Source organism: Chanodichthys erythropterus, chromosome 17 (assembly GCF_024489055.1).
Source record: "Chanodichthys erythropterus isolate Z2021 chromosome 17, ASM2448905v1, whole genome shotgun sequence".
NCBI lineage: Eukaryota > Metazoa > Chordata > Actinopteri > Cypriniformes > Xenocyprididae > Chanodichthys > Chanodichthys erythropterus.
The window spans coordinates 4,395,555-4,407,500 of NC_090237.1; the positions used below are offsets into that span (position 1 = coordinate 4,395,555).

The window sequence follows — 11,946 nt, forward strand, 5'->3', positions numbered from 1 at the left end:
TTACTTTTAAAAGTAATGCATTATAATATTACACTACTCCCTAAAAAGTAACTAATTGCGTTACTTTATTTTTATGAAAAATAATCCATTACATTACTACAATGCATTACATTACTTTGTTACTTTTTCTCAGCTGGACTTGCTTGTTTGTTTTTTAATAACAATAAAAAATATATGTTATGGCAAATGTGCCCTTTCACAATAAGCTTAAAATATATGCTTAAAAAAAATGCATATTTACGTATGTATAGGGCCCAGCTCAAACCTTTCAGCTGTGCTGTGCTGCCACTCTTATTTCTTAATCTAATCTTAAGTAATTTTTGCTTATTGGTATGGTTGAATTAGATCTTTGAAGTTCAGCAGCAAAGACATAAGTTGATCAAGTGAGATTAAATGCAATAAATATTTATGCAATTTAATATAGTTAATAATTCTAAGTTTGCATTTCAGTGTTTTTATTTATTTTGAGGAATACTGAATGTTTTTATGCAAGTGAAATGACTAAATGCATGTTCAAATTTAGTCTAGAACTACAATAACCATCAAGTTCACACAACGCTCACAACACACCTGCACTTTGTTTCTCTCAACATGGGGACAGGAGAGCTGGCAGTCAATAAATGTGAAAAAGTAACTTGCGTTACTTATTCGAAAAAGTAACTTGGATTATTATTATTTATTTATTTTTTTGGGGAAAGTGAAAAAGTATTGCGTTATGTTACTAGTTATATGAAACGGTAATCTGATTACGTAACTCAAGTTACGTAGTAATGCGTTACTCCCAACACTACTGATGAGTAGACATTAAACGACAAGCATGTCCCAGCCAGGTTCGTCACTTGTGAGTATTTGCATCGCATTTCTGTATTTAGTTGTGTTGAGAGTATTTGCAGCATGTGCATTGTCAAACTGATGAGGATGTTTTCTTAATTTGCTGAGTTTGTTTTCTATTTGCACGCGTTTTCTTCAGTTGCATCACGTCTCTTGGCCAGCGCAGTGGATATATCTATTCATAAAAATCCACATTCTGTATGGTGAATGTAGTTATCTATTTCTAGTGTCTGTCATGGAGTTGAATGGGGTTAAGGAAGCAGCACTGTTGTCATGGGTAAGTCGACTCTGTCATCTTTCGATGCATCACACCATGACATTTAAAGACATGTTTACAGTGACTGATGTTCTTCTGACAGATCAACAGTGTGTGTCCTGAGGAGCCTATTAACAAAATCACCCAGATGATGGACGGTCATCGACTCCTTAAGCTTGCCTACAGAGTGTGAGCTGTGATGTGCTGATGGTCACAATAGGAATGCCTTTTCATAACTTATTACAGTAGTCCGCATTTGAAGTGGGATCAAAAAAGTTCATCAATGTTGTCCTAAGAACTAAGAAGTCCTAACAAGAAGGTTTTAGGACAACTTTGATGAAAGGTTTTGATCCACTTCAAATGTTGTCTACTATAGTTTACTCACTTTGATTTGAGGCATTTCTGATGCAAATTCACTTTATTTTTTGTAGTCTAAACCGCAAAATACCACATGATCTTTACAAACCTAATGCAAGTCTAGTGTTTTTGTTACTCATTTGTAAGTCACTTTGGATAAAAGCATCTGTTAAATTAGTATCTTTAAATGTGTTTGTTAATGTGTCATCTTGTTCTGTAGACAAGGGAAAGAGTCCCATGATGGTTTATTTTTGTCACCATCTCCTAATATGATGGAAATGCTCTTCAGCATACTGCAGGGTGAGTAGCAAACCCAAACCTGTCAGACTGGTCTTTTAAAGGGGACCTTTTAGGCCCCTTTTCACAAGATGTAATGTAAGTCTCAGTCATAAGCAGTCTTACCTTGGCCTCACCCCCTTTGTTGCGTTTTTTTGCTATGGCGTTTGAACTGGTACACCGTTGTTGCTTGTGAAAACAAAATGACGGCACCGTTGGTGGAAACGTACAGATTAAAGAGCAGTAATATTGTAATATAATCCCCTTACTACATCACTAGGCTCGTTTTTTCACATGCTTGTAAAGAAAGGCTTATCAAACAAAGTTACTGGGTTGGTAGATGCACCGGGGACCCGATTATAGCACTTAAACACAGGAAAAAGTCAGATTTTCATGATATGTCCCCTTTAAAGATAAACTATTATGTCATTTTAGGTCTGATAAAATAGGTTTTCATGCTTGAACGTTCATAAAACGCACTATTTTCTCCATATTCTCCATTGTTGCAGCTCCTCTCTTCCCAGTCTGTCAGTAACGCTGTGTTTAGTTCCTGTCTCTATGAAGCCCCTCCTTCCGAAAAGCACAGTGTGCTCTGATTGGTCGGCTGGACCAGTGTGTTGTGATTGGTTAACCGCTTTGAGCGTGCTTGGGAAATGTCCCGCCCCTTACCATAACTGCAAGTTTCTATATACTACTAACTAACTCAACCAGGCCCCGCCCCTTTATTTTGCATATGCTTTGGGGCAGGAATTATTTAAATGAGGAATAAAATGTGTTTGTTCCCTGAAGAAAACTCAAGACTACAATGGAGGCGTTTCAGGAAGAGACCATATATAGATATTGAGTAACCCAAATAGCAACATTACACAAGTTGAAAATGTAACATTAGCAGTGGCTCAGTGGATAAGGAGTTGGACTGTGGTTGGAAAGGTTGCAGGTTCGATTCCAGGTCAGAGCGTCATGATGTTCAGACTGTGGTTTGTCCCAGTGTGGCTGCAGAGCCGAGCAGTGCCGTAGTCCTGGACGCCACACAGAGAGATGCTGGTTCCTGCCGACAGGGCCTGTCGAGTGTTCGGGCTCCCTGTGCGATGGTTCCACACACGCATGCATGTTTGCATAAACTGCTGCTTACCTTTATTTCCTTCAACATGCAGATGACTTTCAGTTCAGCCCAAGACAAGCATCCCTCATGTTACACAAAATCAGTCAGGGAATCGAGCTGGAGCTTCAGATCACAAAGGTGTGTTTGTTTTTGTTCTGAATTAGACTCTTATTATAGATGCTTTTCTTTGTTTATGATCCAAAGCGACTTGCATTGCGTTTCAGAGTACATATTTCATCAGTTCATGCATGTCCTGGGAATTGAACCCAAGACCTTGGTGTTGCTAACACTATGCTTTAATGTTTGAACTACAGTACATGTAGTTGACCTCTGTAGACCCTCATAACTGTGTCAAATAAGAAATGTCCTTAAATATTATAAATCTCAAGAACTCTTCCTGATGTTAAATTAATTTACCCTCATTTGGAGACATTTACATTTTGAAGATGTGTTCTTGCATGTATTCAAGACTTTTTCTTATATAAACGTTCTATTTAAAAACATGAAAGCCATTAAATTGGGGAATGTGTTTTTAAAATAGACATTTTAAAACGACTTTTCTCTTTTTTTTTTTGTGTGTGTGTGTTTGGGAAAAGCATTTGAATGTGCATTTTAGGTAGAAAATACTGTGTGTTCCTATATATGCTGTGTGCAGGTGGTGCTTGTTCTGTGTTACTGCGGTTTTGCAAAGTACAACATGGTACCTTTGGAGGTAAAGACAGGGGTGAGTGTTCAGTACTGTTGTTTGGACGTCTGTGAATTTTCTCGACTGACTCTCTTGCTCTCTGTGTTTCTGTGTCAGTTGATGATCGCATCCATGTTTCGTTTTGTAGAAGATGATGCTGATGGTCTGTCTTTAGACAATGAACTAAATAAATTCCTCACCAAAGCCCGTAAGTAGCCACATTATCACATTTGCTAATTTACTGTCCCTAAAATGCATCTTATTGATTTGTAGTGATGTTAGAATTTTGAAGAAATCTTTTTATGTGTTAACCGAATTTTCACATGAACTTTGCTTTAGATGCTTTTTAACATTCTTCTCTCTTTCACTCTGTAGCTGATGTGACCTTCTCCACCTCCAGCTGTGGGAGCAGCTGCTGGTCACCTTTGTGCACTGACGATGATAAGTCTCCGTTCATCAAGAGCGTCCAAAAACCCGCCAGATTTCAGTTTCAAGAGCTTGACACGGGGGCCTGCAGCTCAGTCAGGTGGGAGTCCGTGCATCATTGCATCATCTGATTTCGTGGTAAACTCCTCATAACCATTCAAAATGTTTTGTTTTTTTTGTTTGTTTTTTTTAAAGAAATTAATACTTTTATTCAGTAAGGACACATTAAGTTGATAAAGTGTCATTTAAAGACATTTATAATGTTACAAAAGAATTCTATTTAAATAAATGCTGTTCTTTTGAACTTTCCATTCATTAAAGAATCCTGATTTTAAAAAAAAGCATCATGGATTCCACAAAAATCTAAAGCAGCCCAACAGTTTTCAACATTGATTATAGCAAAAAATGTTTCTTGAGCAGCAAATCATCATGTTAGAATGATTTCTGAAGGATCATGTGACACTGATAACTTTGATCTCAGGAATAAATGACAATTTACAATATATTCACATAGAAAACAGTTATTGGTTGTATGATCCATCAGAAATTAGTGTAACAATTGTTTTGCCAGGTAAAAATACAAATACCTGCAAAATATTGTAGTTGATAAGACAAATGTGACCTTGTTGATTGTACAGCGCTTCCCACAGGTTTGAAATATACTTGCGGTGGTAGCCGGGCGAAAAATCCTATTACCCACAACACAAAAATGGTCTACTACATGTGACAAACAAATAATGTGTGTTTTTTTTTTTTTTTTTTTTTTTTAAACAGTATTTTTATTTAATTGAAATTAATTTTAATTACATAGCATATTACATTTAATTACATACTAATATTGTTATATTATTAAATAATTATGCAAAATTACAGCATTTAAATGGTTCACCTTTTCCTATGTTCTCCTTGCTGTCATATAATGTCTCTCTCAGTGAATGGGACACAGATTTTACTAGTAAAATTTAATAAAATAAAATGAATAATGTCAAATAATGTTCTTAGTCTTTTCTTCCTGTGGGGGAGACTACAATAATTTACTATTAATTAAATGGAAATCAAATTAAATACAATTTATTGTGTAACCAAAATACAAATAATGCCCAAAAGAAAAAACTTAGTGTGTGACTTTTAATTATAAACAAGCCTGAAATACACCGGGACTCTTATTTTGAAATGCCTGTACTATTGCAGGCTGATCCTTCAGATTCTTACAAACGTCTAAAACATTTTATATAAAGGCCATAAAGTAGACTTTGTAGTAATTCATCAGCTTGAGTTCATTAGCAATCGCTTGGCATAAATCTGCGCTTTTCATTGATTGAGAATCACAAGCAGACTGGAGCGCTGTTGCGCGAGCTTGTAGAACGCACAACAGCGCCCCCTTGTGACTTTGCAACATGCAGCGCCTGTGGGAATGTTAGTAAACAGTTCAGACGCACACATAACGAGCAGGTAAAAATAATAAAAGCAAAAATGTGTCTCCAAATATACTTGGGCGGCCGTTATTATACGTGGGCGGCCTGCCCAAGTAAAGTCTATGTGTGGGAAGCACTGTTGTAACTCTTGAAGTGTCCGCCCTGAGCACCGCCTCGACTGCACAAAACGCTTCGACTATGAGAGAAAGCGGCAGCCGTGCATCGATTCCACTGCTTGCCGCGTCCTGTGTTAAAGGTTATTAACTCTCTCACATCTCCAGCTCTCCAGTGCAGGATGTAATGAGCACACCACAACTGTTGAAGAGACTCCGGAAAGAATTGGCACATGGGCGAGACATGAAAGATGCGCTGGAGAAAGAACTGGCCAATCAGATCAACATAATCTCAGAAAAAGGTATAATTTATGCTGTCTGGAGTGAATGACATAAACTCTGCTGTAAATTTGGTTGAATTTCTCCCTCTTTTTCACCCACAGAGGGTCTGATTATCCAGCTGCAGCATAGGGTGGACCGAATGCTGAGAGAACAACGAGAACTGGAGAAAGACCATAAAGCAGAGCAGCTGGAGCTGCAGGAGAAGAACGAGAGGTGAGGCGCAAGAAGGTTAAGGTTGAGTAAGCATGTCTCCTCTCTTCCCAGACTGTCAGTAACGCTCTGTTTAGTTCCTGTCTCTATGAAGCCACTCCTTCTCAAAAGCACAATGTGCTCTGATTGGTCGGCTGGACCAGTGTGTTGTGATTGGTCAAGTGCTTTGAGTGTGTTTGGGAAATATCCTGCCCCTTACCATAACTGCGAGTTTCAACGCACTGCTAACTAACTCAACCAGGCCTTTATTCTGTGTGTGAATTATTTAAATGAGGAATATTGTGAGGGAAGAAAACTCAAGACTACAATTGAGGCGTTCTGAACTCCCTGAAACAATGACTCTGATGTAGAGAATCACTCCTGCTGGAGGGACTTTTGTAGATCATTTTCATGCTCAAACAGCAATATTACATTGGTAGTTCATGTTAGTTAGTGGATTAACACATTTTTTTTTTTTTTTTTCTTGTACAGTCTTCTGCACAGAGTGCATGAGGTTTTGAAGCAGTGCCAAGATTTAAAAACCGAAAATCGCCAGAAAGAGAAAAAAATGCATGAACTAATGGAGGAGAACCAAACTTTATCTGCTCAGGTGGGACACTTTTATACTATTGCTTTGTTTTTATATCCCCCGCTCTCACTTTGGACTCATCAGGTGTGAAACGTCTTCGCTCAGCTGGCGAGAGCCGAGGAGGAAGTTACCAAACTCACGCTGGCTCATGAAACGTCACAGGCTGAATGGAAGAGCAGAAAGGAGTTTCTTGAGCACGAGTTGAACAAGGCCGTCAAACACAAGGTATTTATTCATACCTGAATGAATCTCACGTCATTTTGTTAAAGGATTAGTTCACTTTCAAATAAAATTTTCCTGATAATTTACTCACCCCCATGTCATCCAAGATGTTCATCTTTCTTCAGTCGCAAAGAAATTAAGGTTTTGGAATGTTTCACTTGGAAAGCGTTCATTTGTGTTTATAAAGCATATACATTTTTATTTATTTATTTTTTTCAAAAATGACTGATCGTTTCTCTAGATAAGACTCTTATTCCTCGTCTGGTATCGTTTAAAGCCCTTTGAAGCTGCACTGAAACAGTCATTTTGACCTTCAACCGTTTGGAGTCCACTATAAGGAGAATAATCCTGGAATGTTTTCATCAAAAACCTTAATTTCTTTCTTTTATCAGGAAATGTTTATTTGAAAGTGAACTAATCCTTTAACTGTATAAATGCTAGGATGCAAAAAAAAAAAAATTAATTAATTTGCAACCTTGTCTCTTGTCAGGCTTTGAACAAAATTGAGAGCCTTCAAACTCAAGAAAAAGTTCAGGAGCTTGAGAAAATCATCAGGGAACTTCAGGCCAGGATTTCAGCTCTTTCCTCAGAGAGTGACACTCAAATAAGTGCTCTTAAAACTGAGATGAAGAATCAACAGCTGAAGTCTGATAGGCTTAGAGCTCAGCTGGAGCTGAAGCTGGAAAAACAAAAGACCGGCATTTTCACTCTTAAAAATCTTGCTCAACAATGGGAGCAGCAGAATAAGGAGCTCCTGGAGAATCTGAAGATATTATTCAAACAATTACAGCATTACAGCAGTAAATACCAGGAGTCACAGGAGATCAGGACATCTCTTGAGAAAACCCTGCAGATGGAACGAGACCAGGCGAAGGCCAAAGTGAAAAGCTACTGAATGGTTTACACTGAATCCCCTTTCTGTAGTTTTCAGTTTAGTTTCACATGCAGCTGTGTTTGTTTCAGGTGGACTTTGCTGAGAAACGTCTGCAAGAGAGGAGGAAGATGATCGATGACAATGAGGACATGAGATGCAGAGGAAGTCTAAGAGTATGTGTAATATAATGACATGTGTGTGTGTCTGACCATACATGAATCCACAATGCTAACTTGTATAAAGTGTTTTTTTTTTTTCCCCATTTCCTGAAAGTAGCGTTTCTACACTAACTTGCAATTTTCACTGGTTTCAAAACGCACAACATCTTTCATTTTCACTTAAATGTAATTCTTTAACTTTTGTGACATCCTCGAAAAAGCTCCTGAGATTCAAAAGCCAATTCCAGTGACTTACCTGTTATGCATTTCGCTCGTGTTGGATGTGTCAATGTCACATTTGCATAGGCAGTACTATTTGGTTTCATGGTTGGTTGACTTTCAAATTTAAAATCTTAAACGGAACAATAAAATAACATTATTAACCAGTTGATGGTAATTTCTACTAAGCGTTTCTGTTTAGAATGATTAAACTTGATTTCTTTTCAGTTTTTGTTTGTTAAAATTGTTTGATTTAAAAAGTATGGCTGATTTCAAATGTTAAAACAATGGGTTTTTCATATCATATGGACCCTTTTCTCAGAATCGCAAGATGTCATAGTTGGGTAAACTTCTATAGTGCTTAAAGGAATATAATTTTTACATTCCCATTTGCTCCAATAGCAAAAGAAAATGGTGATTTGACAGTTTTATGAAGGTTATCGAGAGATTATGTTTGTTAGAAGTGGAAAAAGATGTCAAATTTTCTGTCGCTTCCTCAGGCATTGTATTAGAACAGCAGCATTAAGTAGTTTAAAGTAACACAAAGTATAGTGTTATAAATGTACATTACATTTTTAACAATGAAAATATTAAAATTGCTATTTTTTCCATTATAAACTGTGAAAACGTGTCATCACAGTCTGTGAAAAGGGTCCAATGGGGGTCTTGACCTTGGCATTAAAGGGATAGTTCACCCTAACATGCAAATTAAGTCATCATTTACTCTTCCAATGCCATACACCCTTTTTTCTTTTTCAGGCTGCTCATGCTCGTCCATATAATAACAGTGAATAGTGACCAGCATCAAGTTTTTTTTAAAAAGATGCAAAAGTATCACAGAATGGTCCCATGCTACACGTGTTATCCGTTTGAAGTGTTCTGGGGCCATAATGTTTGGTGAAAAACGGATGACATTTAATGTATTATATAACAAAAAAACCTGACCTTGGCCATTGGTCTTCTGTGTACGGTGTGCATTTGTGAGACTCTATCTGCACCGCAGTTCACTCTGACTCGCCTAGATAAACGCACAAGTTGTGAAAAAATTAAGATTCATTAAAAAAAAAAATGACACAAAATGCAACGCCTAGAAATCCCAAAAAAGTATCCGTGCATTTTCTTCACTGAGTTGAATATCTCACTTTGTATAGCGGTCAGAATGACAGTTGACAGATGTGAACGCTATAACTTCTTATGACGGACACAACGGATATATTCACCTCAGAGGAGAATGTACATGGATTGTATTTCATGTCACATTTTTATTCATATTCATTTCTCACATTTAGTTTTTTCTGGGTGAGTCGGAGTGAATTGCGGTGGTGATAGTTTCACAATGCACGCTGTGAACAGAAGACTAATGGCCGAGGTCAGGATTTTTGTTACATAACATAAATCATATAGTCCCTAGAACACTTAGAATGGATGGACCATTCTTAGAATAGCACTGAATTCTGTAATGCTTCTAAAAGCTTCACTGCCATTTATATGGACCAGTGCGAGAGGGATTTTTTTTTTTTTTTTTTTTACAAATTCACCTTTCGTGGTCCGAAAAAGAAGGGTGTATGGCATTAGAACAACACCAGGGTGAGTAAATGATGACTTATTTTTCATTTTAGGGTGACCTATCCCTTTAAAAAGTTTGTGTCACTTTGCACTTGCATGATTCACAGAATAAACACACCTTACAGGTTCGCAAGCGGCCGGGATTCTATCTGCATGGAACACCTGACACACCTGAGGTACGACCGAACGAGAACATGTACATATGAAGATTGTTTTTTTTTTTTTTTTTTTTTAGGATGTTTGTTGAATTGTGAATTGTCTAACCCTATAAAGCATACTGTTTCATATTTGATACACAATTTAAGGCCTCTATGTATTATTAACTTTGCTGAAAAATCTATTACACGCCTTCTGTTGCCTGTTTGACAGTTTGACTTTTTTTTTTTTTTTTTTTTTTTTTTTTTTTTTTAACAATGCCTTTTAGTATAATTGTAAAATGTCCACCTTCAGCTTGTGGTTCACGTGTTTGCTGTGAAGTTTTTTTATAAAGTAAATGTAAGATTTAACTAACTTTGTTGGTTAAATAATTTTCATATTTTAGTAATTATTTCAAAATGAACACTTAATGGACTGAAGCAACTTAGGTTTACTTGATTATTCATCCTTTTTTCTTTCTTTTTTTTTCTTTTTTTGAAAAATCAGTGCATCAAATATGATCCTCAGGCTTTTGAAGAAGGTTCATCTCTCAATCATCATTGTATTGCATTGCATTATGTATTAAAACCACAGAGCTTTGCTCATAAAACTAAGCATTCAAACACATTATTGTGAGATGGATTGACAACTGATATTTGTTTAATGTCAATAGTCGTCTGTTATACTGTTATGAAGATCTCATTAATTTACGTTACAAGCATCAGAATTTCATCTTACTTTTTGGCCATATAAATTTAATGCAAAATATGCAATTTGGTGCAAATTACGCAGTGTACGCCTCTGATTGAAATTGAGGTGTTTTCCCCTCCATATTCTCACTAATATGATTTAATTATATGATCCATGAATTATATCAAAAATATCTTACAATATGAGAATATGTATCAAATATGATGCTCAGCAAAAAACATGTGTATGCAAACTTAGTTTAAAGGTTCAATAAAAGGTTCAAAAAGTTAGAATTATCATGTCAGGCTTTAAAGGATTAGTTCACGTTCAAATAAAATTTTCCTGATAATTTACTCACCCCCATGCCATCCAAGATGTTCATGTCTGTCTTTCTTCAGTCGAAAAGAAATTACGTTTTTTGATGAAAACATTCCAGGATTATTCTCATTATAGTGGGGGTGAGTAAATTATCAGGAAAATTTTATTTGAAAGTGAACTAAACCTGTAAGGAAGTCTTTTCTGAATGATGTGCAATCCTTTGCCTCATCTTCATCCATGTGCTGCTGCTGAAGAAGTTGGCGAGCTGCATCTCTCGGACAGCGACTGTTAAGAGCCGGCATGCCAACAGACTTTCAAACTCTCAGGTAGAGTAGTTTATATAAGTGCACACAAATGACATTCACACATTCCCATAATTCTGCCTTTCTCTTTTCATCTCTAGCCTAAGCAAAAGCAATCTGTGATGTTCGTGATTGCTAATACGCCGAAGCGCAGTGGTGGAGGTAGTTTGCTGCGGCGAGGCCTCAAACTCCGTGAAGACGCCTGTAAAATTCCCACAGGGGCCAGCGCCGCTAACGGCAGATCTCCTCGGGTCTCTGCGCTGAGAAAATGTCCCCGCAACAAGTCTTCCAAAACCTTCAATGTCAAACAGGTACAAACAGCATGAAGCATGAACCACTAGAAGAGGAAAAACTATGAGACTTCAGTTGAGCTGGTAGATCTCAGATTTAGATTAATGCATGGTGAATCAGCACAATATTTAAGTCTACGTTTAAAAAAAGGTATTTTGTGTGTTTAGGGAGAGCAATAGAAGTAACTGTGCAGACGGTCTGTCCTGAAGCGTTTGACTGTATGTATCTGCCGTTAGGAGGTAATGCCTCGTTTTATTGTGATTCATGAACTTTCTGAAACTGCCTTCTCTCTCCACAGGTGAAGTCCACGATCATTTCTGGACAAACCCTGGATTTATTTTTATCCATCATTTTCTTGTTTGTTTGTCTTCTCTTCACTTTATAGATTGAATTGTTGTTTTGCAATAATGTATTTGAAATAAAATAATTTTATTAAATGTATTTTGTAGTGGTGTTTTTAAAAGTTCATATTTACTCCTAACATACCAAAGACTTATTATCTGTCTTATATTTTAATATCTGTCTTATATTATCTGTCTGTCTTTTTAGCTGTCCGTCTTTCTTGCCGTCTGTCTTTGTCTTTTTACATCTGTCTGTTTTTTTTTCTTTTTTTTCTTTTTTCCTTCTGTCTGTCTTTTGTCTGTCTATGT

At 36.8% G+C, this 11,946-nt stretch overlaps 1 protein-coding gene and 1 non-coding gene across 2 annotated transcripts in view; both read left to right on the plus strand.

Moving 5' to 3' along the window:
* The first annotated feature begins 1,066 nt into the window (after positions 1 to 1,066).
* The window catches only part of LOC137005205 (nuclear mitotic apparatus protein 1-like), a 13,047-nt gene continuing 2,167 nt past the window's right edge, over positions 1,067 to 11,946 (plus strand). The window contains exons 1-15 of the mRNA XM_067366020.1: positions 1,067 to 1,108; positions 1,191 to 1,276; positions 1,665 to 1,744; positions 2,651 to 2,803; positions 2,875 to 2,960; positions 3,478 to 3,534; positions 3,625 to 3,715; positions 3,883 to 4,033; positions 5,630 to 5,763; positions 5,845 to 5,956; positions 6,425 to 6,542; positions 7,707 to 7,790; positions 9,686 to 9,736; positions 10,958 to 11,029; positions 11,107 to 11,316. Coding sequence (XP_067222121.1) covers positions 1,067 to 1,108; positions 1,191 to 1,276; positions 1,665 to 1,744; positions 2,651 to 2,803; positions 2,875 to 2,960; positions 3,478 to 3,534; positions 3,625 to 3,715; positions 3,883 to 4,033; positions 5,630 to 5,763; positions 5,845 to 5,956; positions 6,425 to 6,542; positions 7,707 to 7,790; positions 9,686 to 9,736; positions 10,958 to 11,029; positions 11,107 to 11,316 — 1,527 coding nt within the window. The remainder of the gene's footprint in view (positions 1,109 to 1,190; positions 1,277 to 1,664; positions 1,745 to 2,650; positions 2,804 to 2,874; positions 2,961 to 3,477; positions 3,535 to 3,624; positions 3,716 to 3,882; positions 4,034 to 5,629; positions 5,764 to 5,844; positions 5,957 to 6,424; positions 6,543 to 7,706; positions 7,791 to 9,685; positions 9,737 to 10,957; positions 11,030 to 11,106; positions 11,317 to 11,946) is intronic.
* LOC137005710 (small Cajal body-specific RNA 14) lies at positions 2,695 to 2,823 on the plus strand. The gene has a single exon (XR_010892442.1). It is a non-coding gene; the product is annotated as a small Cajal body-specific RNA 14 (non-coding RNA).